Here is a 25,663-nt window from a genome sequence, read left to right on the forward strand (position 1 = left end):
TTGTTCTTTTTTGATATAAAAATACTTACCATACAAAGTATGAGACCATTGATAACTACAGAGAAAAATCAAATCACCCATAAGCACACAAGTGATTCTTTAATAAAATACAGGGGCACCAAAGGCCGACTTGGATGGCACAACGAGTTCAAAGATGCCTGGATTCAGGGTGAGAATCTGTCTCATAGCCAGAAAGAGGGAGGGGGAGGGGAGAGAGGAGGGAGGGGGAGGGGGAAGAAAGGAAGCAAGCACGGGTGGAGGGAAGAAGTCGTCTCATCTTTTCCACTTAAATTTTCTATTGTTTTATCCAAAGTCCTTTCAAAATCTATTGTTCTGACACGCACCTGTAAGCTCCAGAGGCCGAAGCAGCTGCATCCCCAGTTCCAAGCAAGCCTGAGTGTCATAACCAGATCTGAACTCAAATCACTACATGCATGTCAGGGAGCTGCTAACTGTGCTCATGAGTCATAGATTTACCATTCTCTTGATGGTAACTTTTTTAAAACCATGTATTTGTCTGTGTGTCATATGTGCAGAGAGTCCAGAGGAAGAGTGCTGGATCCATTGGAGCTGGAGTACAGGCAGTTGTTAGCTTCCTGGTGTGTGGCTTCTGGGAACCAAACCCAGGTCTGCTGCAAGAGTAGGAAGTGTTCTCAGCTTCTGAGCTGTCTCTCCAGCTCTAGTTTTTAACATTTTACTTCCAAAAATTTCCAGTAATAATTGGGACATAGACCTCTCTACATTCTTTCATCTCTTTAGGACAGATTTAGAAGTGAAATACATGGGAAAGGTCTTAAACACGTGAAGGCTTTGAGAGCCAGATTTAGGCTGAGCATTCTACAGGAATGTTAAAGTACCCTCACTGCCGCTAAGATCTAGTACTTGGGCTTGTCTTAATTTTAAGTTACTGTAGTATACTAATTTGAACACTATAGTTATATAGAATGGCTTAGTAGCTTCAATTATTTTACAGTAGATATGAAACAAATACATAAAAAACCCACAAGGGTCCAAACTGAAGCTTTCCTAAAGCCACAGACTCTAGCAGTCCTATAATAGACACAGATTATCCTTGCAGGTACACTTTTTTCCCCTTATATACTTATATGACTTGAAAAATTATTTCTATTGGCTAGATCCTAGCTGTTATATTAACAGATATGAACTTTAAAATGTTTAATGTATGTCGCTAACATTTCCTTCCCTCAACACACAGCTATCTTCATCACTAATGTGCACCAGGCCATGAATAATCCAGTAAAGTATGAAGAACAATGAAACAAATCTCAATATAAAAATTGAGAACGGAAAATACCGTGGAACAAACTGTAAAACCCAAAATTACACCGAAAACTGTCATGTTTTACCAGGTAATTGCTACTAATTTTCAGGTGTAAATAGGCTCTTAACAGGGAAAAATAATCTTCGTTACGTGGAGGAAACAGTGACCTGCAGGTCGCCTTTCTAGGACAGTGAGAAGCACTAACCTAAACTGCCTGCCTCTCCAGGGCAACTCTGCATCAACCCTAAGAATGGACCGGGAGCCTTTACGACGTCCCAATGATCGACAGGGAGCATACCCAATAGAATACGTGCATCGGTCATTTCCAACCAATCGGGTGTAATCCAGGACCTACGGGCGTTTCTGCTGACCCTCGTTCTCCCTCCGCGTCATCTATGCGTCATCACCCTGAGTCGAGAGCACGATTGGCGGGGCATTTGGACCGTGGCTGCATTGTCACCAGCGATGAGCGCCGCGGGAGCGATAGCGGCTGCTTCCGTGGGACGCCTGCGCACTGGTGTCCGGAGGCCCTTCTCAGGTACCGGCCGCTCGGGGTCGCGGTTCGGCGCGGGGTTCCTCGCCGGTGACTATTTGCAGTGGAGGTCATGGATGTCACGGGGAAGACGTCTATGCGTCACAAGCGCGCGACACGAGGGTGGGGTTTGTAGTACGTCAGGTTGATTGACAGGAACCCGCGGGGACCTGCAGGATGCCCCCCGCGGGGGACCAAGTGATTACCAGTCTGTGATGTGACGTCAATGCATGTGTGGAATTTGAGCGTCCTACAGTGTCCCTCCAGTCTCCTCTCGGGGCTTTCTCAAGCAAAGTAGCCTTCCGAGGACAGCATCAATCTGAGCAAAGTAGCCTTCCGACGACAGCATCAATCTGCTATAAATGCAGATTTTTGGGTCCCGCACATGGTGTGTGTGTGTGTGTGTGTTTGGGTCCCGCACATGGTGTGTGTGTGTGTGTGTGTGCGCGCCTACCCGCACAATAAATGCCAGAGAGGCCAGAATTGGGGTTTGAATCTGCAACTAGAATAACAGGCAGTTTGTGAGTCCCTGTATATTGGTGCTAGGAGCCCAACTCAAGTTCTCTGCAAGTGCAGTACACATTCTTAACTGCTGAGCCCTCCTTCGAGCCCTGGAGTCTGTTTTTATCAAGCCTCTCATGGGACTGTTTGCATTGCAAAATATGGTAAGCTTTGAGTTTGGAATGGAGAGAGGTAGGTCTGGATTCAGATCTGAATCATTTATCATGTGAGCTGCCCCAGAAAATCATGGTCATTTTCTCACAACTAAATCTTCAAGCATTAGATTTCTATTTTGCCTAAAGGCAATATTGTTTGCAGGTTTTAGATGTGGTTTTGTATAACTATGACTTAAGTAATTTCATTGAAACCACATCCTCATGGTAAATAATAAGCCAGGATTGCCTGCCTCCAAATGGTTGAATAATACACACACACACACACACACACCACTACTGCCCTCTGCTCAATATTTTGTTGTATGAATGGTTTGCCTGTGGGTGTGTGTGACACACACATACACCCAGCACCACCACCACCACCACCATCAGTACTGTGAGAACAAGATACGAAACTTCATTAGATACTACTGTGTGTGCCTACCAAGGCTTGATTCCAAGGCTATTTTTCTTTCTGGAAAAGAAGAGTGCTTAGCAAGTGTTTGGATATTATTCAAGACATGCCAGTTATAGAGATGTTTTCCTTGATGATAAACTGATCAGAAGAGACTTTTTAAGAGCCTCTTGGTATGTTATTTATGTGTCTGTAAGACACTTCAAATCTTCTCATTTGCCACTTAAAATCTCCCAGGTCCCATGGTTGGAATGGCACACTTGAGAGCTTCTAGCTCTGGGATTCAGCTGTATTTAAAATGTGTTAACTAGGCAGTCAGATTTCAGGGATGTGACTTTCAAGGCTCCTTGTTAGCCCAGTGATCAGGTAACAATAAGAATTATTTGTTTTCATTTATGAGTAACTTGGCTTCCTTTGTTTCATTTAACATAATAATAGTAATAGTAATAGTAATAATAATAATAATAATAATAATAATAATAAAACCTCAAGTGTGTGTCTCCTTAAAAAAATAAAAATAGCCTTTCTCCTGGGTAGGTTTTAGTTTTGGTTTTGAGACAGCACCTCACTCTAGCACTGGCTGACCTGGAACTTGCTGTGTTCACCAGGATATCCTCAAACTCACAGAGCTCTGCCACCTCATGCAGGAATAAAGAAATATCTATACTGATTTCTTAGATAAAAGGACAAACACTCCCCTCTCTCTCCCAGACACTGAGTGCAGAGGTTGGGGTTTAGGGAACATTCCAGTGTGTTCTCAGTTACAAAGAATCCTGTTTATCACATCGTAAAAGCCAGCCATGTGAACTTGGCCCACCTGATCAGTTCCTTGTTATCCTTTTTTTTTTTCTTTTTAAAGATTTATTTATTATTTATCTGAGTACACTGTTACTCTCTTCAGACACACCAGAAGAGGGCATCGGATCCCATTACAGATGGTTGTGAGCCACCAGGTGGTTGCTGGGAATTGAACTCAGGACCTCTGGAAGAACAGTCAGTGCTTTTAACCGTTGAGCCATCTCACCAGCCCCCTTCTTATTCTTTAATATACTTTTTAAAAAAGGAATAATGGGTTGCCTTGAACTTTCTTTGCTAAAAAATAAGAGTACAAGCAAACAAGATTGTGTTGAGAAGTCCCACTGGCTCATCAAGTCTGCCTTCAGACACTGCTTTCTGCAAGGAGACAAGCTGGCTAGAAGCACAGGCCCTTGAACTTGGACACAGGAATGGAACAGGTCCCTGGTGTGTCCCATCACTGTCCCATGAAATATGGGCCTCAGACCATAGAGCCCCACTGTCTGAAGACAGTTTGGAGTGGTTGGTGTCTTACACTCAGCGGGAGAGCTGAGGTGCTGTGTCTGCTTTCTGTTCAGTTAGAGTCACTGAGCTGGGTGAGGCAGAGCACATCATGCGCAGGAGACCAAAGCTGGTCCCGCTCCTGCAGAATCCACGTTCCTTTGCTCACAGTGTGCTATTTGTCCCAGGGCTGTTGATGTAGCTCAGGGCAGGCTTGATCTCCAGCCCCATAATAAATAGATACAGCATTTCAAATTCGATTTGGTAGCAAAGCTCACGTTCCCAGCTATGGCACACATACACACCAGATTCTCCAAGCCTGCCTGGGGGCCTTGTATCCAAAGACCTTAAATCTTCTTGATGAAAGAACCAAAGATGTATGTGAACTTTTCCACCTATTGTCTCGATGTTGAAGTTTGCTTAGGTGAAAAGAAGCATCCAAAGACATGGTAGTCATACCAACCAAAGAGCCTGCAACACTTTAAACACTATCTATCCCCAGTGAATCTCTGTTTTCATACCGGCTGAACACACGTTACCATAGGTCCCTTCTGGGAGGAGGTGAGCATTTAAGATCTTCCAGTCTGGGGCTTGGAGAGTATAGTGAAAGTGTTTGCCCTTTAGTTTCCTGAAGAATTTACATTTTGAAGAAGAGTTTAGTCTGTGGTCAGCCCTTGTCAGGCAGGATCTCAGTCACCCGTCTGTCGTATTAATGTTGAAGTCCCAACTCAGGTTGCCAGGCTTTGTACCCTGAGCTTTTTCAGAGTATCAGCACTGGCCCCTTTCCATGGAGACTCGGGGAGAGCATTGTGGCTTTGGGTGCACTCCAGGGGCTTCTGCGTTACAGCTTGGGAGGGGAGCCTCCCTTTCCCAAAGCAGCTGTCATGTCAGCTGCCTGGTGAGGACAGGTTTCAGTCTTTCCAGATCACCATATGTTTAAAGTAAAGCCAGAAAGAAGTCCCGGTCTTTAGGTGAAGTCTTTTGGGTTTGAGCATTGCAGGTAATAAAGAACGCAGATAGATAGATGTGTCCAGCCCTCAGGCTTGTTCTAACGCGTCTTTCATTCTGTCGGTAAAAAGGCAACAGGCCAGCGGTATGACTCAGTGGGTAAAGGTGCTTGCTGTCCAGCATAACGGCCGGGCCCTACAAGGAGGACGGGGAGAAACAATTCCTGCAAGCTGTCCTCTGACTGCCACGTGCACGTCAACACATGCACACAAGTAGCTGTGTTTTCACAAATGTCAGTGGTCTTTGGATAATGAGAGACGGCCAATTGCACTTTCATTGCAGCTTATGGAAGAGGCCTCATCATCAGATGTCACAGTTCAGGAATGACTTTAGACAATATTAACCGGGCAGCCGTGGATCGAATAATTCGGGTGGATCACGCTGGTGAATATGGAGCAAACCGCATCTATGCAGGGCAAATGGCCGTGCTCGGCCGGACCAGTGTTGGCCCTGTCATTCAGGTAGGTTCTTCCCTAAGTCTCTGCCTGGTCTATTGCCCTGGCGGTGTATCTGAAGCCCTCAGGCATCACCTTTGGCTGTGTGCTCCCAAGGGAGGCACTGTGGAACAAAGCAGATACTCTGTTATCTGAAAGCAGGGATATACATTGAACATGGCTGGGTGTGGTGGCGCATGCCCGTAATCCCAGCACTTGGGAGCCAGAGATAGGGTGATCTCTGGGACTTTGAGGCCAGTCTAATCTACATAGAAAGTTCCAGGTTAGAAAGAAAGAATGGAGAGAGGGGAAAAGTAAGAGAGAAAGAAATTGGATCTGAAAATTGAGTGTATTTGTAGTGTTAATGTTTCATCGCAGAAAAGGCTGAAAATCCCATTAGAAGTATGTTCCATGTGCCAGGAGGTTGTCGTAGACTTGTCCTAGCACAGAGTGTCAGAGAGAGGGGTTAATAGTCCCAAAGATCTAGGTTTCCTTTCCAGCCCTCTCACCTACTTGACCTCACAAGACCTCTATGTTTTCATTTCCTTGTGTGCAAACTAGCCTGGTCACCCTCAACTCCCTGGGTTTGTCTGGGGAATAAACAAGCTCCTGTAGAGCACCGTGACATATGGTGCCTTAGCATGTGTCCCTTTAGATTCCCTGCAGATCCCAGTCCCCAGAGCCCATCCCATGTGTAAGATGGCTTGTGGCCCTGCACATCTCTCCTTTGAAGAGTCCCCATGCCAGGAGAGTGCCTCTCATTGGCTGTCCTGTTTCCTATTGAGAACAGTCTGTGAGTTTTCAGGACACAGTTTCTTTTTGTTGTTTTGCTTTTTGTTTTTTCATTATTTTCTCTTATGGTTGCTTGAGCCAGTGGCTCGGAACCTGGACTTGTAGATGGCTCACTGTGCAAGCTGACTGTGTGGTCACTGAGGTGTCTGAGGGTCTGGAGGTGGCACACTTAGCTATGTCTGAGGCCTTGCTTCTTCGTTTACCTTGCAGGCGCCTTTCTTTTTTGAGAGATTCTTCTGTGTTTTGCTGTTATCTCATGGATACTTAAGGGGATGGAAGACAGCATTACACCAATTCTTTATTACCTCTTGTGTGCTCAGTGTGCCATGTCCCTGTAATGCCTCTTTTTGTGTCCCCCCCAGAAAATGTGGGATCAAGAAAAGAACCATTTGAAAAAGTTCAACGAGTTGATGATTGCGTTCAGGGTCCGGCCTACGGTTCTGATGCCCTTGTGGAACGTGGCAGGCTTTGCCCTGGGTATGTGTGTGTCCAGCAGCTGCTCCTCATGCCTCTGGGCCCTTGTCATGGCCTCAGCCAACCTTCTAAAAGCTATTGTGTGTTTTCCTAAAGCTAAATAGAAGTTGATGAAGTTGATTGAATTTTCTTTGCTTATATTATTTTAAGATAGAGCCATCACTTTTATAAACAGATGGTATGATTAACACACAGAGGGAAGCTAGGATCGTGCAGCCACAGCCCGATGCTGTGTTCTGAGGATCCTGACCTGAGAACAGCCTGAGGGCGGGAGGGTGGTACCCACCCTTAACACCAGCACTCAGGAGGCAGAGGCAGGCAGATCTGAGTGTGAGGCCAGTTTAGTGTACAAAGTGAGTTCCATAACACACACACACACACACACACACACACACACACACGGAAGACCAGCTCTCTGCAGAGGGTCAGGCCTTATTGAGTCCACATGGTGTTGTGTGCCGCAATCTCAATACTGGCAGAGGCAGAAGGAGGGAGACTACAAGCCTAGGCAACACAGGAAGTTCCAGGTTAACTTGGGTTTCCTAGTGAGATCTTGTCTCAAACAAAACAAAACAACCAAATTAAAAAAGAAATCCATTCAAAAAGAGCTTTGTGACAGCAGCTTCTCAACTCGGGGTGACTGTTTAAAGGGATTCATGGGAATATCTAAATGTCCCGTGCTTATGATCAGCAGGTACTGCTGACATCTAGAGGGTAGATATTGGGTGCCATTAGACACCCCGAGAAGCACAACACAGCCCTCCCTCCCATAGAGTTATCAAGCCAGATGTCAGGATGCCTCCCAAATGACCAGCAGCGTGTGGCTTGACTTTATTTGATGGTTGCAGGGGCAGGAACTGCCTTGCTGGGGAAGGAAGGAGCAATGGCCTGCACCGTGGCAGTAGAAGAGTCCATTGCTCATCACTACAACAACCAGATCCGCACGCTGATGGAAGACGACGCTGAGAAGTATGAGGAGCTGCTCCAGGTCAGACTGACGGCACTATTGGAGGGGAGAAAGGGCAGGTGACAGGTACTTAGGAGACGGGGGCTTAGACAGCTGGGGTAGAGGGCGGGGCATCTCTTCTACAAGAGAGACAGGTCATACAGCTCAGAACTGTCCCTAGTAAAGGTCTATGTGGCCTATGCACATCCATGATTCTACAGCGCGAGGTGATCAAGGATGAATCAGCTAACATGCTAACTAGACAGAGAAAATTTACAAGGCCTCACCCCTACACAGAGAACTGTAAGGCCTCACCCCTACACAGAGAATCATAAGGCCTCACCCCTACACAGAGAACCATAAGGCCTCACCCCTACACAGAGAACCATAAGGCCTCACCCCTACACAGAGAACCATAAGGCCTCACCCCTACACAGAGAACCGTAAGGCCTCACCCCTACACAGAGAACTGTAAGGCCTCACCCCTACACAGAGAACCATAAGGCCTCACCCCTACACAGAGAACCGTAAGCAGTGAGGAAAGCTGAGGTGGGAGAGGCGGCCTTCTCCGGGGAAGAGCTCAGCATTTGTCCAGTGCCTAAAGGTCAGCCCTGAAAGCATACATACAGGTGGCATTATACGGACAGAGCAGGTCAGATTTAAATATGTGTAGACAAATACATATACACATGCAATAGTAACGAGTGAAAAGAGAGGCCCTGAACTTGAAAGAGAGTGGAGAGAACTGTATGGAAAGATTTGGAGGGAGGAAAGGGACGGGAGCAATGCTTTAGTTAACTTATAATCCTAAAAATAAAATTAAAAAAACAAACAAACAATGATCAACTCTACAGGTTGAGTGATTTTCTTCTGGTAATCCTCTATAGGAAAGAAGGAACTATTTGGCCCAGGCTGGTCTTAAACTAGCAGCTTCAGCGTATCCTCCTGCCTGGTGGCCATCCCCTAGCACTCTCCCCCAGCTCTCTCCCTAACAGTACATTTACTTAGATTCTGTTTGTTCTGCTTTTGAGACAAAGGCTTGCCTTGACTCTTGCCCCCCCCCCCCACCTCTGCCTTCCAGGTGCTGGGGTTGTAAGTGCACGTTACTGTACTTGGCCATGTGGTGGTTTCAATGAACATGACCCCCATAGCTTCCCATATTTGAGTGCTTAGCTATTGGGGAGTAGTATTATTTGAGAAGGATTAGGAGGTGTGGCCTTGTTGGAGAAGTATATTATTGGGGGTGGGCTTTAAGTTTGCAAAGCCCAAGCCAGACGCAGAGTCGCTCTCTTGGTCTGCACGTCAGGATGTAGCTCTCAGCCTCTGCTCCAGCACCAAAGTGCTGCCATGCTTCCTGCTATGCTGATAATGAACTAAACCTCGGAAACTGTAGGCAAGCCCCCAGTTAAATGCTTTCCTTTGTAAGAGCTGCTTTGGTCATGGTGTTTCTAACCAGCAGTAGAGCAGTTGCTAAGATGGCAAGAGCTCTCACTTTTTAAAACCTGAATCAGCAGCTGGCAGACTCGAGCCTGGGCCAAGCTTGTTTCGTAAATAAGTCTTATTAGAGCCACAGCCATGGTTCACTCTTGCAAGGCTGTTCGCCCCACTGGAGTGACAGCGTGATGAACTCTTGTCCTTCACTGAAAAAGCACATCAGGTGTAGCCGTATGCTAGGGCACGAAGCTCTGGCCTGGAGACAGGATGAGCCACGGGGGAGCTGGGGAGCTGACTTACCTCGGTTTTCGATTCCTTTTCCTCCCAGGTCATCAAGCAGTTTCGAGATGAGGAGCTTGAGCACCACGACACAGGCTTGGACCACGATGCAGAGCTGGTAGGCTGACCAGCACCGTGGTGCTCTGGGGACCATTTTAAAGGTGGAGGGGACATTTGAAAGTAAAGGTCAGAAGGCAGGGAAACAGGTACTTGACAGAAAGCACACAGCTCAGCCCCCGTCCATGGTGAGGCTCCTGTGTCCTGCTCTGCTACTGTCCCAAGAAACAACCCAGGGGTTCAGTGGCCATAGACGCTTCTAGAATTCTGAATGGCTTTTGTTTCAAATTAAATCATTTCCCAGATACTGTTTTATCCAGAGGAATCCAAACCCTGCCCTGCCAGTGAGTCCAGGCCTGACATCTGAAACATGCCTCGTGGCGTTTCATTGTTGTTTGTTTCGGGGCTGGCGTTGGATCCAGGGCCCTGCTAGGCAAGCACTCTACCACTGGACATACCTCTTGCTCTGTTTGCTTCTTTTCCAAGCTCAGGGTACCGTCTGTGTTAGACAACACTCGACCACCCAGCTACATCGCAGCCTTTTGTTCTCCACAGGCTCCCGCGTATGCCTTGCTGAAGAGGTTTATCCAGGCCGGGTGCAGCGCAGCCATCTATTTATCAGAGAGGTTTTAAAGTGTGTGTATTGATCCATTTCTAGAAAAGATGGTCGTAACTTAAGGAGTGAGGAACTGTACAATTATCACTGTGTGCGTTTTGTTAATACAAGCGGTGGTGTTTGGGGGTTGTGATGTTGTTTGTCAATAAAACTCTTTGGCGCAGGTTTCCTTGGTATTCTTGTGCTGTAAGGCTAACTCACTTTGCTCACCTTATAGAGCACCTTGGTCCTATAGTTAATTCGGACCTACGACATCAAGAACAAGCCATTCATTACTTATCAGACGTTTTTTAAAGATGTATTTTACTTTTATTTCTCTGTGTGTGTGTGCATCTGTTTGGATGTCTGTGGAGGCCAGAAGGGAGTGTTGGATCCCCGGAGCGAGTAACAGGCAGTTGTGAGCTGGGATCAAACTCAAGTCCCCTGCAAGAGCAGCAGGTGCTCGCTCCTAACCCTGAGCCATCTCCAGCACCTGCAGGACTCTTTATGAGGTAAATAAATTGAGTTTGCAGGTAAAAAAAAAAAAAGAAAAGTCATTTAAGACATTAGGCTGTATAAGATGGGCTAAGCCTGACTGGGAAGTCTATCCAGGGAGCTGCTGCGCATTCTGATTTCAGAGAGACATGGCAAAGCACTGTGGTAGCTGTGTCTCCTGAAAATCCTCACTCCGAGCCGATGGTATTAGGAGGTGGTGAATCCCTCGCCCCAGAGAAGACACTTGAAGGGAGAGGAGGCTGGGAGGTGGTAGATAAGGGGGTAGAGTCCTCAGGAGTGGGGTTATGAAAAAAGAGGCCTGGGGAGACCCACAGTCCCCATCCCTGGACACTAACCTGTTGGCACCTTGATCTTGGCCTTCACAGCCTCCAGAACTGCAAACGAGTTTTTGTTGTTCACAAGCTCCTGAGCCAACAGTATTTTAATAGCAGTCCTTGCAGACTACTAATGCAAGATGGCATTACCCCAATCATAAAATATACTTAAGTTGGGTGTGGTGGTGCAGGCCTGTAATCCTAGCATGTTGGAGGTGGAGGCAGGAGGATCTGCAGTAGTCCAGGGTTAGCCTCAGCACATATCAAGTTTGAGGACAGCATACATGACACCCAGACAACCACACTAACATACAGAGCTGTGGGTTATTTACAATGAATTATAATTTTGGCAAGGTCTGCTACCTCCAAATAAGCCATACTGACTAAAATTCATCAGTTCTGTGAACTATTTTATTATTTTAAATTTTCAAAATATATTAAAAAACAAAACAAAACAAAAACAAAACCCAGGACCAAGCACAGTGTGGTGGTGGCTGCCTGTAATCCCAACCATGGGAAGCAGAGGGAGATAGATCTTCATGAGCCGGAGGCCAGTCGGCTACGTAGCAAGACCCCAACCCCATCAAATACAAAAACCAATAATAAAAAAAAAAAAATCACGGTCCCCCTCTCACAGCAGAATGTCCCTTGATGCTTCCCTGGGAGGCTAAGGCAGGAGTCGGAGGTCAATCTGAGCAATACAGCAAGAAAAAAAATGGAACTTGCAGAGGGAACTTTTGCCCTAGTTGCACTGGCCCCATAGCCAGCGCCCGCTTGTCAGCAGCCCCTCGGCAGAGCCTGGCTGAGCTGGGCTTGCAGCAGTACCTCTGGCTTTGCAGGATGGTGGCCACCAGATAGTTTCCGTGCTGCAGCCTCTTCCCTGCTGTTCAGTGGATTCAACCCTCTGGAGGCTGAGGCAGGAGGATTACAAATTTAGGGCCAAAGAAGGGTCCATAGTGAGGCCCTGTATCAAGAAAACAAAACAAGGGGCTGGAGAGATGGCTCAGCGGTTAAGATCATTTGCTTCTCTTCCAGAGGACCCCGACCAACCGACCGTCCATACCTCCAGCTCCACGGGGTCGAACGTCCTCACACCCAGGACCAGAGCATACACACATAAATAAAGATGAACGTAAAGAAAAAAGCAACAACAGTGATTTGAACTTTGTGACCATAATAGTAAGACATTAAGCAAGGGTAAACGATGACTGTAGGTTCCTCCGCGTGGATTACTATCAGGTCTCTGGCCAAGCTCAGGTTCTGCTGTGTCTGTCTCATTAGTAGCCATTCTTTCTCTCCTGAGAAAGATCTGTTGTCCTAGTACACATTAGGTGCCCATTTAAAGGAAGGGAAGTGGGAGGGAGGAAAGTGGGAGGGAGGGAAGCGGATGACATACTAAGGGTGATGCTTCCAAGCAGGTGGTGAATGATGAAAACAAGACCCGAGAACCACTCTGAAGGCTCTCCTGGCTCGCCCTCTCCACCCCTGCTCTCTTAGTGCCATAAACCCCAGGTGTGCCCACACCCTCCTGCTTACCCTCCTGCCATGGCTGTCTCATTGTCCGTGTTGTCTTGGCTTCCTATTGTCCAGCTGTCTACCCAATGCCTCCATTTAGAAGTTGAAACATTTTCACAAAGTGCCACAAGGCGAACACCTTGCCTCCCTGTCTCTCCAAGTCGGCTTCCACAGTGGCCTCCCTGATAGTTAATGTCACCTCCCTCTAGTTGTTCTGGATGTGATATTGATACATGAAAACCAGTCTACCGCCTTTCGTGTTCCATCAGGACCCAACCAGTCACTTCCGGTCCAGAAGCTTCCTGCGTAGTCTTGTCCTCCCACAGTCTATCTTCACGCTGGCAGCAGGAAGCCAGCTCAGCTCACTCCCACGGCTCTTTTGCAAAGTTCCCATGGTGGTGAAGAGGATTCCAAGTGACCTGGCCTTCTGGGCACATCCCTGCCTCACTCTGCTCTAGCCCCTGGCCTCCTTGTGCTCCTCACAGATGCCACCCACAGGCCTGTCTGATGTTCTTCGCAGTGGCTGGGTCGGCCTAGAACACCTTCTGAGACAGTGGCCGTCAAATCCCTCACCACCCCCACTCAAGTTCAAACTCCAGCGTCACCCTTGAAGAAGCCCGCTGTAGTTGCCCAGGGTCTGTCTCTGTGGCCAAAATCTCTGGGAGAATAAATTGAAGAAGTAAAGACTTGGGATGTTTTCAGTCCTTGGTTGCTTAGGCCATACTTAGGCCTGCTCTGTGGTAGAGAAAGGAAGTTTCTCCATTGTAAACAGGAAGCCAAGAGAGGGAAACAGGAAGAGGACATGTGGGGATATAGCCCTAGGACATGCCCCCAGCAAGCTACTTCTTCCATCGAGGCCCCACCTCCTACTTTTCACATCCTCAGTATTGTGTTTCAACTCCATCAGAGGATTCATTCACCCTCCTGACCTGATGTTCCTAAAATGCTCCTACAGACCCTTGCACAGAGATCTTCACTAACTGTGGTTGATCCAGTCAAGGTCATGAGATTAAGACCAACAGCCCCGGCTCCTGCCTGGCCCTGGGTGACCTTTATTAGTATTTCAATCTGTGAGCTCTAGCTCTTTGAGTCTCACATAATAGGTGCTCAGTGAAGAGCAGGTGAATGAAGAACTAACTCTTGTATTAAAGTTTGCTTTCAAATAACTGCTCACTGGAGACTCATTGTGTGTCTCAGCAGAAATCCAGTGGGGATTCATGTCACCAAAGACTGACAGAGGCCGTTTGCCTGTGATTTGTTAATGATTTTAAAGGTACCAATTGGGTTTCTATCATATGAAAAGAGTGAGTTTGAAGTCAGGTGCAGTGGTGCACATATTTAGTTAGTCCCAACACTCAGGAGGCAGAGGCAGACGGATCTCTGTGGGTTTGAGGCTAGCCTGGTCTATACGGTGAATGCAGACCAGTCAAGGGCTACATAGTGAGACTTTCTCAGAACAAAACCAAGAAGAGTTTGGCCTTTACAGCATATATAAAAGTTAACTTAAAGCACACTACGAATCTACATGTATCTTAGTTTGCTTTTTATCGCTGCAATAAAACACCATAACTTAAAGCAAGCCTACCATACCTGTCAAAGGTCAAGCAATGAAACCTGTTACTAGACTCCGTCAAAACTAAAACTAAAATCCTACACCTTAACAATCAAGGCACTGAGAAAAAAATGTAAGAGAGGAAAAGTATTTGCAAATTATTTACCTGATAAGACACTCATCTCTATAGTACACAAAGAAACCAGGCATGGGTGGCTCAAGACTTTAATCCTAGCACTCAGGAGGCAGAGGCAGGTGTGTCTCTGAATTGAATGCCAACCTGGTTTACACAGCGAGTCTCAGGACAAGCTGCTTTATGCAGAGTGACCCCGTTTCAAACTCCCTCCCCTCAAAAAGAATACACAAAGAGCCTTAAAGCACCAGAAAAAGAAACAGCTCAACTGAAAAATAGGCAAAGGATCTGAGTAGCCATTACTTCAGAGGAGATAGAATTTTATGGACGATCAGCTAAGAAAGGATGTTCGTGATCATTAGTTGTTAGGGTGTAAGACCCCCCCAAAACAGAGGGTGCCCCAGCACCCCACACCTCGGAAAGCGACACCCATATCACTCTCGAGAAACGGTCTTGATGCAATAACATAAGGGTTTCTTTTATTCCAGAGCTCTGGGGTCCACAGCCATACACCGCGCAGGAGTAGAGGACTGTGGAACCCTGTGCAACTAAAGTCAGAGGTATTTAAAGGGGGAAAAATCACAAGACAACGGGTGGAGGACACAATTCACAAGGCGGGGAGTGGAGGACAAATTATGCATGGAATGGGGAAGTACAGAATGAAGAAGTCAGGCAATAGTTTATGCCTTAAGGAAGGTTAGAGATTATCTGGAGCAAACGTCCTTGGCGCATTGTATAGTTAAACATTGGAACTAGAACAGGGTGGGCTATCTTTCTCAAGCTGAAAGCAGAAAAACAAGTTACTCTATGCTGGCCTAGTTGTTTATGGGTCTAAAAACATTGAGTTGGGGTCTTTCAAGGGCAACCGAATGGGAAGCATTAGTGAGGATGCAGAGGAACTGCAACCTTCAGGTTGATAGCAGATAGCAGATAGCCACGAGGTCAGTGGTCCTGCTGCTTTGGGAAGCGGTCTGGCAACTCCTCAGTCATGTAGTTGAATTAACATACCTAAGGTTAAACCAACAGAAATGAAAACATGCTCACTCATGCTTGCACATGAGTGTCCATGGCAGCATGATTCCTCACAACCCAAATGCCCATCAGTTGAGGAATTGAATGAAGAATGGCCTCTATGGAAAATGGAATATTATTCAGCCATCAAAAGAAATAAGAACCAGCTCCTGCCGTAACATGGATGATCTGTGAAGCATGTTTGGTTACAGGTGTTCAGTACAGGAGAATGAGAGTCCTGGAGAGGGAGGTTGGTACAAATAACCTGAACTGTTTACTAAAAGTTGGTCAAGGTGGGAATGTCTTATTGTTTTCCCACTATTTCACACACATGTTCAGTGGAAGAGAAGCCAGATCCAGAGGCCACTTATGATCTCATTTGTGTGACATGCTGAAAGAATAGAAAATACAGCCTAACTCCAGCCTTCTAAGGAGCCCCAAACACCTCATATTCCAGAGCCCGCTCTTTGTGCTCTTTGTTAGAAACTAGGTAAAAGGTCACATTCCAGAACCTACCCTTTGTTTAGAGCTAGCAAAAAGGCCTTGAATAGGTGATCCTGGCTCCATAAGGTAACTGGAAATGGGCTAAGCTTATCTTGCTTCTGTAAACTGCTTACGCCATTACTCCTATCCAGGAGTTCACGCAGCTATAGACATCCAAGAAAATAAGAAATTAATTGGTCCACTGAGCGTGGGCTCCAATAATTTAAACTGATTGTCCCAAAAACTATGGAGTGGTACAAATCGATTGGCTCGCATTTCTCGGGCTCTCCATGCTAAGGAATGATTGGTTGGTGATTTGCAGGGTTCATTGTGAACTTATAAAAGCTGTCGCAATTCTGCACTCGGGGTCCACAGTCCTCTAGCCCTGCACGGTGTACGGCTGTGGAACCCAGAATTCTGCAATAAAGAAATCCTCATGTTATTGCATTGAGACCATTTCTCAGGAGTGATTTGGGTGTCGCCTTCTGAGGCGTGGGGTGCTGGGGCACCGGTTTTTGGGTGTCTTACAATGCCAAGAACGGGCCAGTCATAGACAGGAGAAATTGGTGGTTGCTTGCTTGGGGCTAGAGTGGGGGATGGGAGGACAGAAACTCCCAGTAGATAAGGGTTGCTGGGGAGTGAGGGTGGGTATCATAAGAATGTTCTAGAATTGTGTCTGTTGTACAGCTTGTGAATATAGTTAAATCTGCTGACAGTTTAACAGTATAGATTTTCTGCCATAGAAATAAAAATAAAATTATACAGTTCCATGCTGTATTTGGAAACAAGTTTCAATCCAAGGAGTTAATAGAGGCTTCATGATTTGTCTGCTTGCAGGTGCGGGGTCAGTGCGTGGAGAGAGGCAAAAGGTCATGGTGGCTGCCTTTCTCAGTCACTCTCCACCTTACTGTTTGAGACAGGTCTCTTGGTGAACCTGGAGCCGCTGGATTCAGCTGGACTGGCAGACCATGAATATCCAAGGGTGCTCTGGTCTCCACTTCTCTGGTGCTGGGCAGAGGTTCCGAGAGTGTCTTCTGGTTCTCGCATAGTCAGTACTATGGCACTTCCCATAGCAACACTCTTGAGCCAGGTGTCCCAGCCACATGAAGCGTTTTATAGCCAGCTGTGTGCGTAGCCTCCCCTTCCAAATGAAGGGCTGGCGCCTGATGCTTCTGAGAGCTTCTAGAATGAGGCCAGAGAGGTTCCAACTCCCTCTCCTGTCATCAGTCCACCACATGACAGGCCATGTCCTCACATGACCGCAGTGTTCCTTGTCTCCGTTTTCTTTACCACTCTGACCTTTCAGGGAAATACAATTTAAAGTTGGACAGAACCCAAGATGATGAAGAGGCCGTCTCTGCAAGCACTGTGTTTCCTGGGGCGTCTGAGCTGGGTTTCTCTACATGACCTGCTCCCTCCCTGCTCTAAACAGCAGTGGTACCAACCTGAGAGCAGGTGGCGAATACAGTTTGAGGCTGCTCCCTCACCCGTCAGAATCTACATCCTGGCCAAGCATGGCTGTGGCTGCCAGGACCCACACAGGTTCCTTGGTAGTTTCTGCTTGGTAGTGCTTACCTTCCCCGGTTAATGGTTACATCCGGAGAGACTTTACTCAGGCGTGTGCCACCTGTAAGTTGCCCGTATACCCATCCGGTTCCTTGGTTGACCATGTTAGACTTGGATGGAATGATTGTGTGGATTTGAGTGGAGACTGACAGTGTAACTACCTGCTCTCTGTGATTCTGTTTCTTTACTGCCTGGTCCTCTTGCTTCAGGGGACCACCTGAACTTGTAGCTCAAGGTGTAGCAGTGGGAACTAGGGAACTACATATCCATCCCCTAAGTGAAAGAGTTTAACTCTGTTGGAGACCGCACTCTCTTTGAGCCTCACCCCAGGACTTTGCAAACACCTGTATAATCCAGCTTGAACCTTGATTTGGGGAAAGGAAGCACAACTGATCCTACTCAGGAAAAGTGAAATCAAAGAGTAAACACAGAAAGCCGGCCTTTTACAGCAGGTCTTCAATGCTCCCCAGGGCTGTCTACAGCTCAAGGGCCGTTTGTCGCTGGTGGCCTCCAGAGGGCACCCGCGAACCGAAAGGAGCCCAAGGCGGGAGTGTGGCCGCCTGCAGGCAGTTCCAACCGGCTTGGAGGAAGGCCCCTGGGAGAGGTAGAGAACTGCTACGAAATTAATTACTTGGCCCTGGTAATGGCGTTCTTGGATCTCTGCTGCAAAAGAAGAGCATCCCCAAATGCCACACCTGAGCGTTGCCAGATGGGAGCGTGAGCTCGAGTGTTCCCGGTGGCGCTGCCGCATAGTTTCAGTGTCCTTGACCTGATGGATTCATTTGCTTTCTCAGAAACCGGAGAGAGATGAGAATATGGGAGCAGTCAGTCAATCCCTCCCTGTCTAGGGTTTCCCTGCAAGGTGCCAGCTTCCAGCGGCAAGCAGCATCTGATGGTTCCTACTCCAGCCCCGACGCTCACATTAACTGTGTTCCAAACGTGGGCTCAGCTGCCCTCCACCCCACGCTTGCCTCCGTGACTCCCTTCATTCTTCTCACTTATCTGAACACCGCCCCCACCCCCGCGTGCATCTCCGCCTCCCCCCCCCCCAGTGATCCTCCTGAGCTGGTGAGCACCTAGAACCGTCCCCTGAGATTCTGAAGGGAATGCGGGATCCGGAGGGCTGGTGGTCAGTCCTCTGGCCCACCAGCACCCCCCAGCCCCACCCCCAAGGGCTGGCAGGGCTTGTTGTGCCTCAACCTTTCTCTTCCCAAGTTCTTTTGATTTTTTTTTTCCTTCTATGTTTGTTTCTGTTTTAGTTTGGTTTTGAGAATTTCTCAGTTCTTCATGCTGCTTCCTTGGGTACTTCCTTTGCTGTGATGATTAAAAAAAAAAATACCCGGACAAAAGCAACCTAGGACTGTTTTTGGCTCATAGTTTGACAATATATTCCATCATGGTGAGGAAGGCCTGACAGTGGAGCTGGAGGACGCTGGCTGGGTCCCATTGCGCCTGCTGGCAAGAGCAGAGCTGCTGCCCACCGCTGCCCACCGCTACCCTCCACTGCTCACCGCTGCCCACCGCTGCCCACCGCTGCTCACCGCTGCCCACCGCTGCCCACTGCTGCCTACCGCTGCTCACCGCTGCCCACCGCTGTCTACCGCTGCCCACCGCTGCCCACCGCCGCCCACCGCTGCTCACCGCTCACTCTCCTCACTCAGTGCAGAACTCCAGCCCATGGACAGGACAATCAGGAAGCATGTCCAGAGGCTAGCCCAATCTAGAAACAACTTTAACCATACAAGCATGCCAAAGCCTTGTCTCCTCAGTGATTCCGGAAACTACTGACAAACAATAGTAACTGTCACATCTACCTATAAAAGTCTATTCCTCTCCCTAGGGCTATGCAGAATATCCACAGAATATCCATGTGCTTCATCTTTTTTTTTTCCCGAGACAGGGTTTCTCTGTGTAGCCCTGGCTGTGCTGGAACTCACTCTGTAGACCAGGCTGGCCTTGAACTCAGAAATCTGCCTGCCTCTGCCTCTCAAGTGCTGGGATTAAAGGCGTGCACCACCACTGCTGTTTTTGTTTGTTTGTTTTAAACTAAACTGGCATATCAGAATCAACAGGCAAACCCTACAGACCCTCCTCTGCCTACTGAAGCAGAGACTCCCAGGTCAGGCCTAGGGAATGAATATCTTTTAAAACCTCATGTGGGAGCTTGGAAGTGCAGGCCAGATTGGGAAGTAACAGTTAACCCAGGGGCACCACAGGCTGCCCTCCACAGACACCTCCCCTCTGCCCTGCAGCCCACTTTCTCTGCGAGGTGAGGTCCCCACTGTCTGACCTCTGCCAAGAAGGGACCTGGTTTTGCTGTTTTTCTCCAGCCCTTTCAGCCCCTCAACAGCTGGAAACACATCCCAAGCTCTATGTCTTCACCAGGCAGAGACAAGGGGGGGCTGCCTCCCCTGTCCCCCTTTCTGCTTGGTGGGGGAGGGGGGATCTTTAGTTTGGTATTTTCAGAGCCTAACTCCCAAATAGCTTCTGCCCACATGAAACAGTGTTGAGATTCAGCTTCCCATGGTCACTTGCTGATGCAGTGTGTGTGTGTGTGTGTGTGTGTGTGTGTATGTGTGTGTGTGTGTGTTTAGTGTGGGTGTCTGTGTGTGTCTAGGTGTGTGTAGTGTGTGTGTGTCTATGTGTGTGTTTGTGTGTGCATGTGTGTGTCTGTGTGTGTCTGTGAGTGTGGGAGTGTGTGTGTAAGGTCATGTGACCATTAAAAGAATGATTAATTAAGGGTACACCTTGCCCAAAGGCTGTGAACTAAAATAATTTTTGAATGTGAATTCACTATACCGCTTAGAAGGGTCACAGAAATATGACCTTTTTGCCTAATAGGAAATTAAGAGCTCTGCTAAAGGAAGAGCCTGGGGGTCCCTTTATTTGGGGACAGCTTGATCTATGAGTGACTTTGCTTGTCACTCTTCCCAAGTCTCTCTGCAGATGCACACTGAGTGAGGACAGGTTTATTTTGGCTCACAGTTTCAGCACTGTCAGTTCATCCTGGGGGGAGGGGAGGGGAGGGAGCACTGAGTAATTCGCCTCCTGGTGGCCAGGAAGGAGCTAGGGCAACATCTGGCCCCCACGCCACCAACCAGACAACTATCACCTATCTAGTCCTCTACTATATATATATATATATATATATATATATATATATATATATATACACACACACACACACACACACACACACATATATATATATATATATATATTCTCTCTCCTCTCCTGTCTCCCTGTCTCTTTTCTCCCCCACCCTCTTTCCTGCATTTTTCCTTCTCTGTTCTTTCTCCCTCTGTTCCTCTCCTCTCCTTTCTGTTGGTTCTGAGTCCCTGGAAGCTCTGGCCCCAGACCCTACCGGGAATCTGTGTCAGCTGTGCACCTCAGCAGAATGACCAGGGATGGTATCAAGATACAGGGCAGATACAAAGAGGGAAGTGACTGGTTTGGGGTAAGGAAACTTTTTTTTTTAATGCAAAAGCATTTAGTTAGCATCTGCCTTGTGCCAGACGGAGTCCCAGGCACAGGAGTGAGCGTCTGTGTCTAACCGGAAGCCCGGTTCACCTTCCACCCTGCCTGCAGCCCCACACAGGGTGAGTTAATCTCTCAAACCGAAATATTACCTCCCCAAGTTGAGCTTTAATTTTGTTTCCTTGGCAGGTAGGGTTTGAAGGGTCATCCTCAACTCAGGAAGGGGCTGTTCCATGCCCTTTCAGAATTGTCCCTTCCTCTAATGATTCTGCTCATGCATCAGATGATTACAGCTGTCTTTGAATGAGTTAGAGAGTTCCTGGATGTGAAATTAGGACATAGAAAGTTATGGGTGTTGGCCAAGAGTCTAGGACTTACCATGTATTTTACGTCTACGTGTTCAGACAAAGAGGAAAGATGTTGCTGCCTGTGTTAAGTGTCTGTGAGGCATGATGGTGTCCAAAGGAAAAGACTAGAAAATGCCCCGTACATTACTCCAAATCGAGCCTTGATTAGAAGGAAGATGGATGGGGTGACCACCAGTGTTGGCTTTATGTCACCGTGACACAATACTTGAAATCATCAAATAGAAGAAAGATTGGCTCACAGCCTCAGCTCACTGTGCCCGGCTGGCCCCACTGTTGGGGGGTCTGTGACAGGGAGTAGATGACAAAGAAGTCGTTCACTCTGTGGCAGCCACAAGGCAACAAGAGGGGAGTGACTTTGAGGGGGTGGAGTTCCAACACCCCTGAATCTGAAGTGTCCTCTGAGGGCTGGGCTTTCTGTCCCCAGCTTGAGGGTGGTGTCTGAAGGCTGTGGAGCTTCCCGGCCTTTGGCAGCTGTACCTGCCCCCCCTCCCCGCCTCCCGACCCCCTCCCTCCCACCCCCCCCGTTCTAGCTTTGCTTTCTGCTTCCTAACCAACATGCTATGGGAAACTGCTTCTCATCAAGCTTACCACAGACAGAGCTCACCACGCCTGGCTGTGGATTCTCCACAAGCATGAGCTGAAAGAGACATTCTGTGGGTTGTTTTTGTCAGATTTTTTTTTTTAATCACAGCAATCAAAAGCAACTAATACAACATTCACTTGCCTCCTGGGGTATCACATGTTCACACATGTCTATACATAAATGTACACAGATCTACTCACTATGATTTGTGTGGGGCAGTTGTGGTTTGTGTCTGTTGTCCTAATTCAATTATCCTTGTAACCACCTTCCCTCCATCAAATCTGAGTTTGGACAATAGATTTTATGGTTCATGTATAGTTTCCTAGACTGGAAACATCATCTGAATTATAGTGAGGTCTTTGTTAACTGAGTGTGTTCTAAACATCTAAAACAGAGGATGGCACACTGCAGATAGTCAGTCAGAGTGTCCAGTCACAATACTGAAGGGATCATCTGCCAGTCTGTCAGTAAGCAAAACTCCTCCAGGGGACGGGGATGTCCTGCTCAGGGAACTCTGGTGCACAGGCTGTCCTTCTCTGTTCCTCTACATGGCTGTGGTCCACTGAAGCCAAGTTACATGTTATATCTTACTCATATAGATCAAACACCCATTTCATGTCATGTATGACACAGGCTGGGCATCCAAGATAAGCAGGCGTCCTTCCTGGTCTCTACTGGAGTTTGGATAAAAGTCCTCACGTACTCTATACCTGACCTTCCAGGCACAGCAGGACCTTTAACAGGTGGAGCATAGCTAGCTAGAGGCCTATCTGTGTTTAAGGGTGTGTCCTTAGAGAAAACAACACACACACACATGCACATACACACACACATACACACGCACCCATGTACACACATGCACACACATGCACACACATGTACACACATGCACACACACTCATACACACATGCATGCATACATGTACACACATGCACACCCACACACATACACACATACACAGTGTGTCTCCTCTTCCCTTCCTCACCACTGTTTTGACTCCCGCCAACCCCCACCCTGCACCAGACGACCATTTCTGCTCTCCTACCCCCTGCCTAGCTGGATGTGCATCCTCACCAGAAGCTTGAAAGAAATGAGGACCAACTGGCCACAGTTTGAAACTCAAAAACCATGAGCTCGAATTTACCTTTTGACTTTGTAAGCTGACAGTCCCTGGCATTTTGTGATTATCATGGAAAGATGGCTAACGTTGCCATCCAAAGGATACTGGTATTGGGACAACCCTTCATGCAGAGTCAGAAATAAAATTCATCAAACTGAACTTTAGGTGATTTTGCCCAAGAAAAAAGAGGTAGATGATGTACTCAGCACAGGCCTGATGGGAAGGCGGGCTGATAATGCTTCCCTTTTATGCACACAGTATGGTGTGGGCCTTTTCTAGCTACAAAACAAAGCCTGACCTTTGCAGAGGACTATAAAAAGACAGCCCAAATTCACCTCTTCTTCCTCACAGTGTGCCCTCCACAAAGGAGGAAACCTGCAGGGCCTCTGTGTTCCAGTTGTTGGGGCACAAAGACGGCCTGGCATTTTTCAGGCTGATGGCTGAAGCTGGAAATGACAGACTTGGTGCTTAGGCTCCGGGAAGCCAAAGTGGCCATGAGCAAGCCCAGCATCATGGCTGTCAGCAGTGGGAATCTTATTTCCACTAACCCTATAGCACAGGCAGCGGTGGGAGGTGAGAGAGAGAGGCCACAGCCTTCAGGAGTGATGCTGAGAGAGCTTGGGGCTGGAGGATGAACAATCGGGATCTGTTTGTGACAGGGTAAACAACTGGAGCAGATTCAAACTTTGTGAAGAAAAAACACATGTGTGAGAGCAAGTGAGAGCCGTGCACGCAGCCCAGGTTACTCAGGGTGGGACAGGCCAGAGGAAGGCTCCGCACTAGCAAGGCGCCCTTGAAATAATTCCCTAGTGTTTTGGTTAGGGATTCCATTGCTCATGAAGGGTTTATTTGACTTACACTTCCAGATCATTTTTTCATCACTGAAAGGAAGTCAGGGCAGGAGCTCAAACAAGTCCGAAACCTGGAGGCAGGAGCTGGTACAGGCGCCATCGAGGGGCTGCTTACTGTTTTGCTCCTCATAGCTTGCTCAGCCTGCTTTTTTTTTTTTTAAGATTTATTTTTTTATTTCATGTATGTGAGTACACTGTCGCTGTCTTCAGACACCCCAGAAGAGGGCATCAGATCTCATTACAGAAGGTTGTGAGCCACCATGTGGTTGCTGGGAATTGAACTCAGGACCTCTGGAAGAGGAGGCAGTGCTCTTACCCGCTGAGTCACCTCTCCAGCCCCAGCCTGCTTTCTTATAGAACCCAGGACCACCCGCCCAGGGATAGCACTACCCATGATGGGCTGGACCCTCCTCCATCAATCACTAATTAAGGAAATGCCCTACAGGCACACCTGCAGCCCGATCTTATGGAGGCTTTTCTTAACTTTAATTCCTTCTTTTCAGATGATTTTAGCTTGTGTCAAGTTGACATAAAACTATCCAACACACCTAGAAATCATAGGCGTGGGACCTCTCAGGAACCTATGAGTTGTTCCCAAGTTTGGGACATACCACCCCATTTCTCTCATGGATCTCAGTAGAAAGCTGTGTCTAGGGACACAGTGAAGGAAAATGGAAGCCATTAAGTACTAGTCGCATGTGGGTCTGCTCTCCTGTGCTGTAACGAAGACTCGAGACAGTCAGCTTACAAATAGAAATGTTTCTTGTGCCTCACAGTTTTGGATGCTCTAGGCCTGCAGCCACACAGCACAGTGGGAGCACGTGGCAGGTCTAAACTTTTTATTTTGTGACCAGAAAGGAGAAGAGAGGGAGGGACAGAGGGGAAGGAGGGAGGGACGGAGGGGAAGGAGGGAGGGATGGAGACTTCAGGTCCAAGTTGTTCTGTAGGGCCTGTAATAGTTAATATTGATGGTGAGCTTGGCTGACCTGGAAGAGGAGCTTGTGAGGGTCTGTCTAGGTTAGGTTGGACTGAGGGTATGTCTGGGGCAGTTTCTAGACTGGGTGGGAAGACCCACCTCTACTGTAAGTGGCACCATGCCAGGGACTGCAGTCTCCCGTGAGGATGCCTTGTAACCCTCTGCCTCAGTTCCTGGCAGTCTTGACTTCCCCCATGAAGGTCTGAACCCCATAATTGTGAGTCTGAATAAATCCTTCATTAAGTTGCTTCTGTCAGGGTTTTTTACCCCAGCAACAGGAACAGTAAGTCAAGGCCCTGCCCATTCTGGTTCTACCACCAGATAACAGACCGATGATGGTAGGGAGTCCGTGGACTCCAGCTCTGGTTGTTCTCACTGTGAGGCATTCACTGCTCAGTACATTGTCACATAGGTGTGTGTGTGTGTGTGTGTGTGTGTTGGGGGGGACTGTGATTCGTTCTCTCCCTCTCTCTCTCCCCCTCTTCTTTTTTTACCCCATTCCCCTCTGTTTTCTATGTTTGTGTTTGTGCTTAAGATAAATTACAGGATCCAGTTTAGAGAGGAGGCATTAATCCATCCTTAAAATCTTAAAGCTCCACTACTTCCCGAGCAGCTGTCAGATGCTCAAACGGTGGGAATTTGGTTTTGATACCGCTTGTCTTAGTTTGGGTTTTTCTGCTGTGAACAGACACCATGACAAAGGCAACTTTTATAAGGACAACATTTAATTGGGGCTGGCTTACACGTTCAGAAGTTTAGTTCATGATCATTAAGGTGGGAACATGGCGACATCTATGCAGGCGTGGTGCAAGCATAGCTGAATTCTTCATCTTCATCTGAAGGCTGCTAGTAGAATACTGACTTCCAGGCAGCTAGGGTGAGGGTCTTAAGCCCACACCCCACACTGACACACCTACTCCAACAGGGCCACACCTCCTAATAGTGCCACTCCCTGGCCCAAGCATATACAAACCATTGCACTAGAGAATCTGACTTC

At 47.7% G+C, this 25,663-nt stretch overlaps 1 protein-coding gene across 2 annotated transcripts; it reads left to right on the forward strand.

Annotated features, from left to right (window-relative positions):
- The first annotated feature begins 1,664 nt into the window (after nucleotides 1-1,664).
- Nucleotides 1,665-10,388, forward strand: Coq7 (coenzyme Q7, hydroxylase). Of its 2 annotated transcripts, none has more exons than XM_052200515.1 (6): nucleotides 1,665-1,820; nucleotides 5,472-5,650; nucleotides 6,778-6,892; nucleotides 7,738-7,877; nucleotides 9,598-9,666; nucleotides 9,910-10,154. In XM_052200515.1, exons 1-6 carry the CDS (start codon nucleotides 1,748-1,750, stop codon nucleotides 9,970-9,972), a joined length of 639 nt encoding a protein of 212 aa, XP_052056475.1. In that variant the 5' UTR covers nucleotides 1,665-1,747; the 3' UTR covers nucleotides 9,973-10,154. The 2 variants fall into 2 exon arrangements, with proteins under 2 accessions (XP_052056475.1, XP_052056465.1); XM_052200505.1 differs by lacking the exon at nucleotides 9,910-10,154 and adding an exon at nucleotides 10,161-10,388 and having other exon boundaries at nucleotides 1,666-1,820.
- Nucleotides 10,389-25,663: the final 15,275 nt, after the last annotated feature.

This window comes from Apodemus sylvaticus, chromosome 1 (genome assembly GCF_947179515.1).
Source record: "Apodemus sylvaticus chromosome 1, mApoSyl1.1, whole genome shotgun sequence".
Lineage (NCBI taxonomy): Eukaryota > Metazoa > Chordata > Mammalia > Rodentia > Muridae > Apodemus > Apodemus sylvaticus.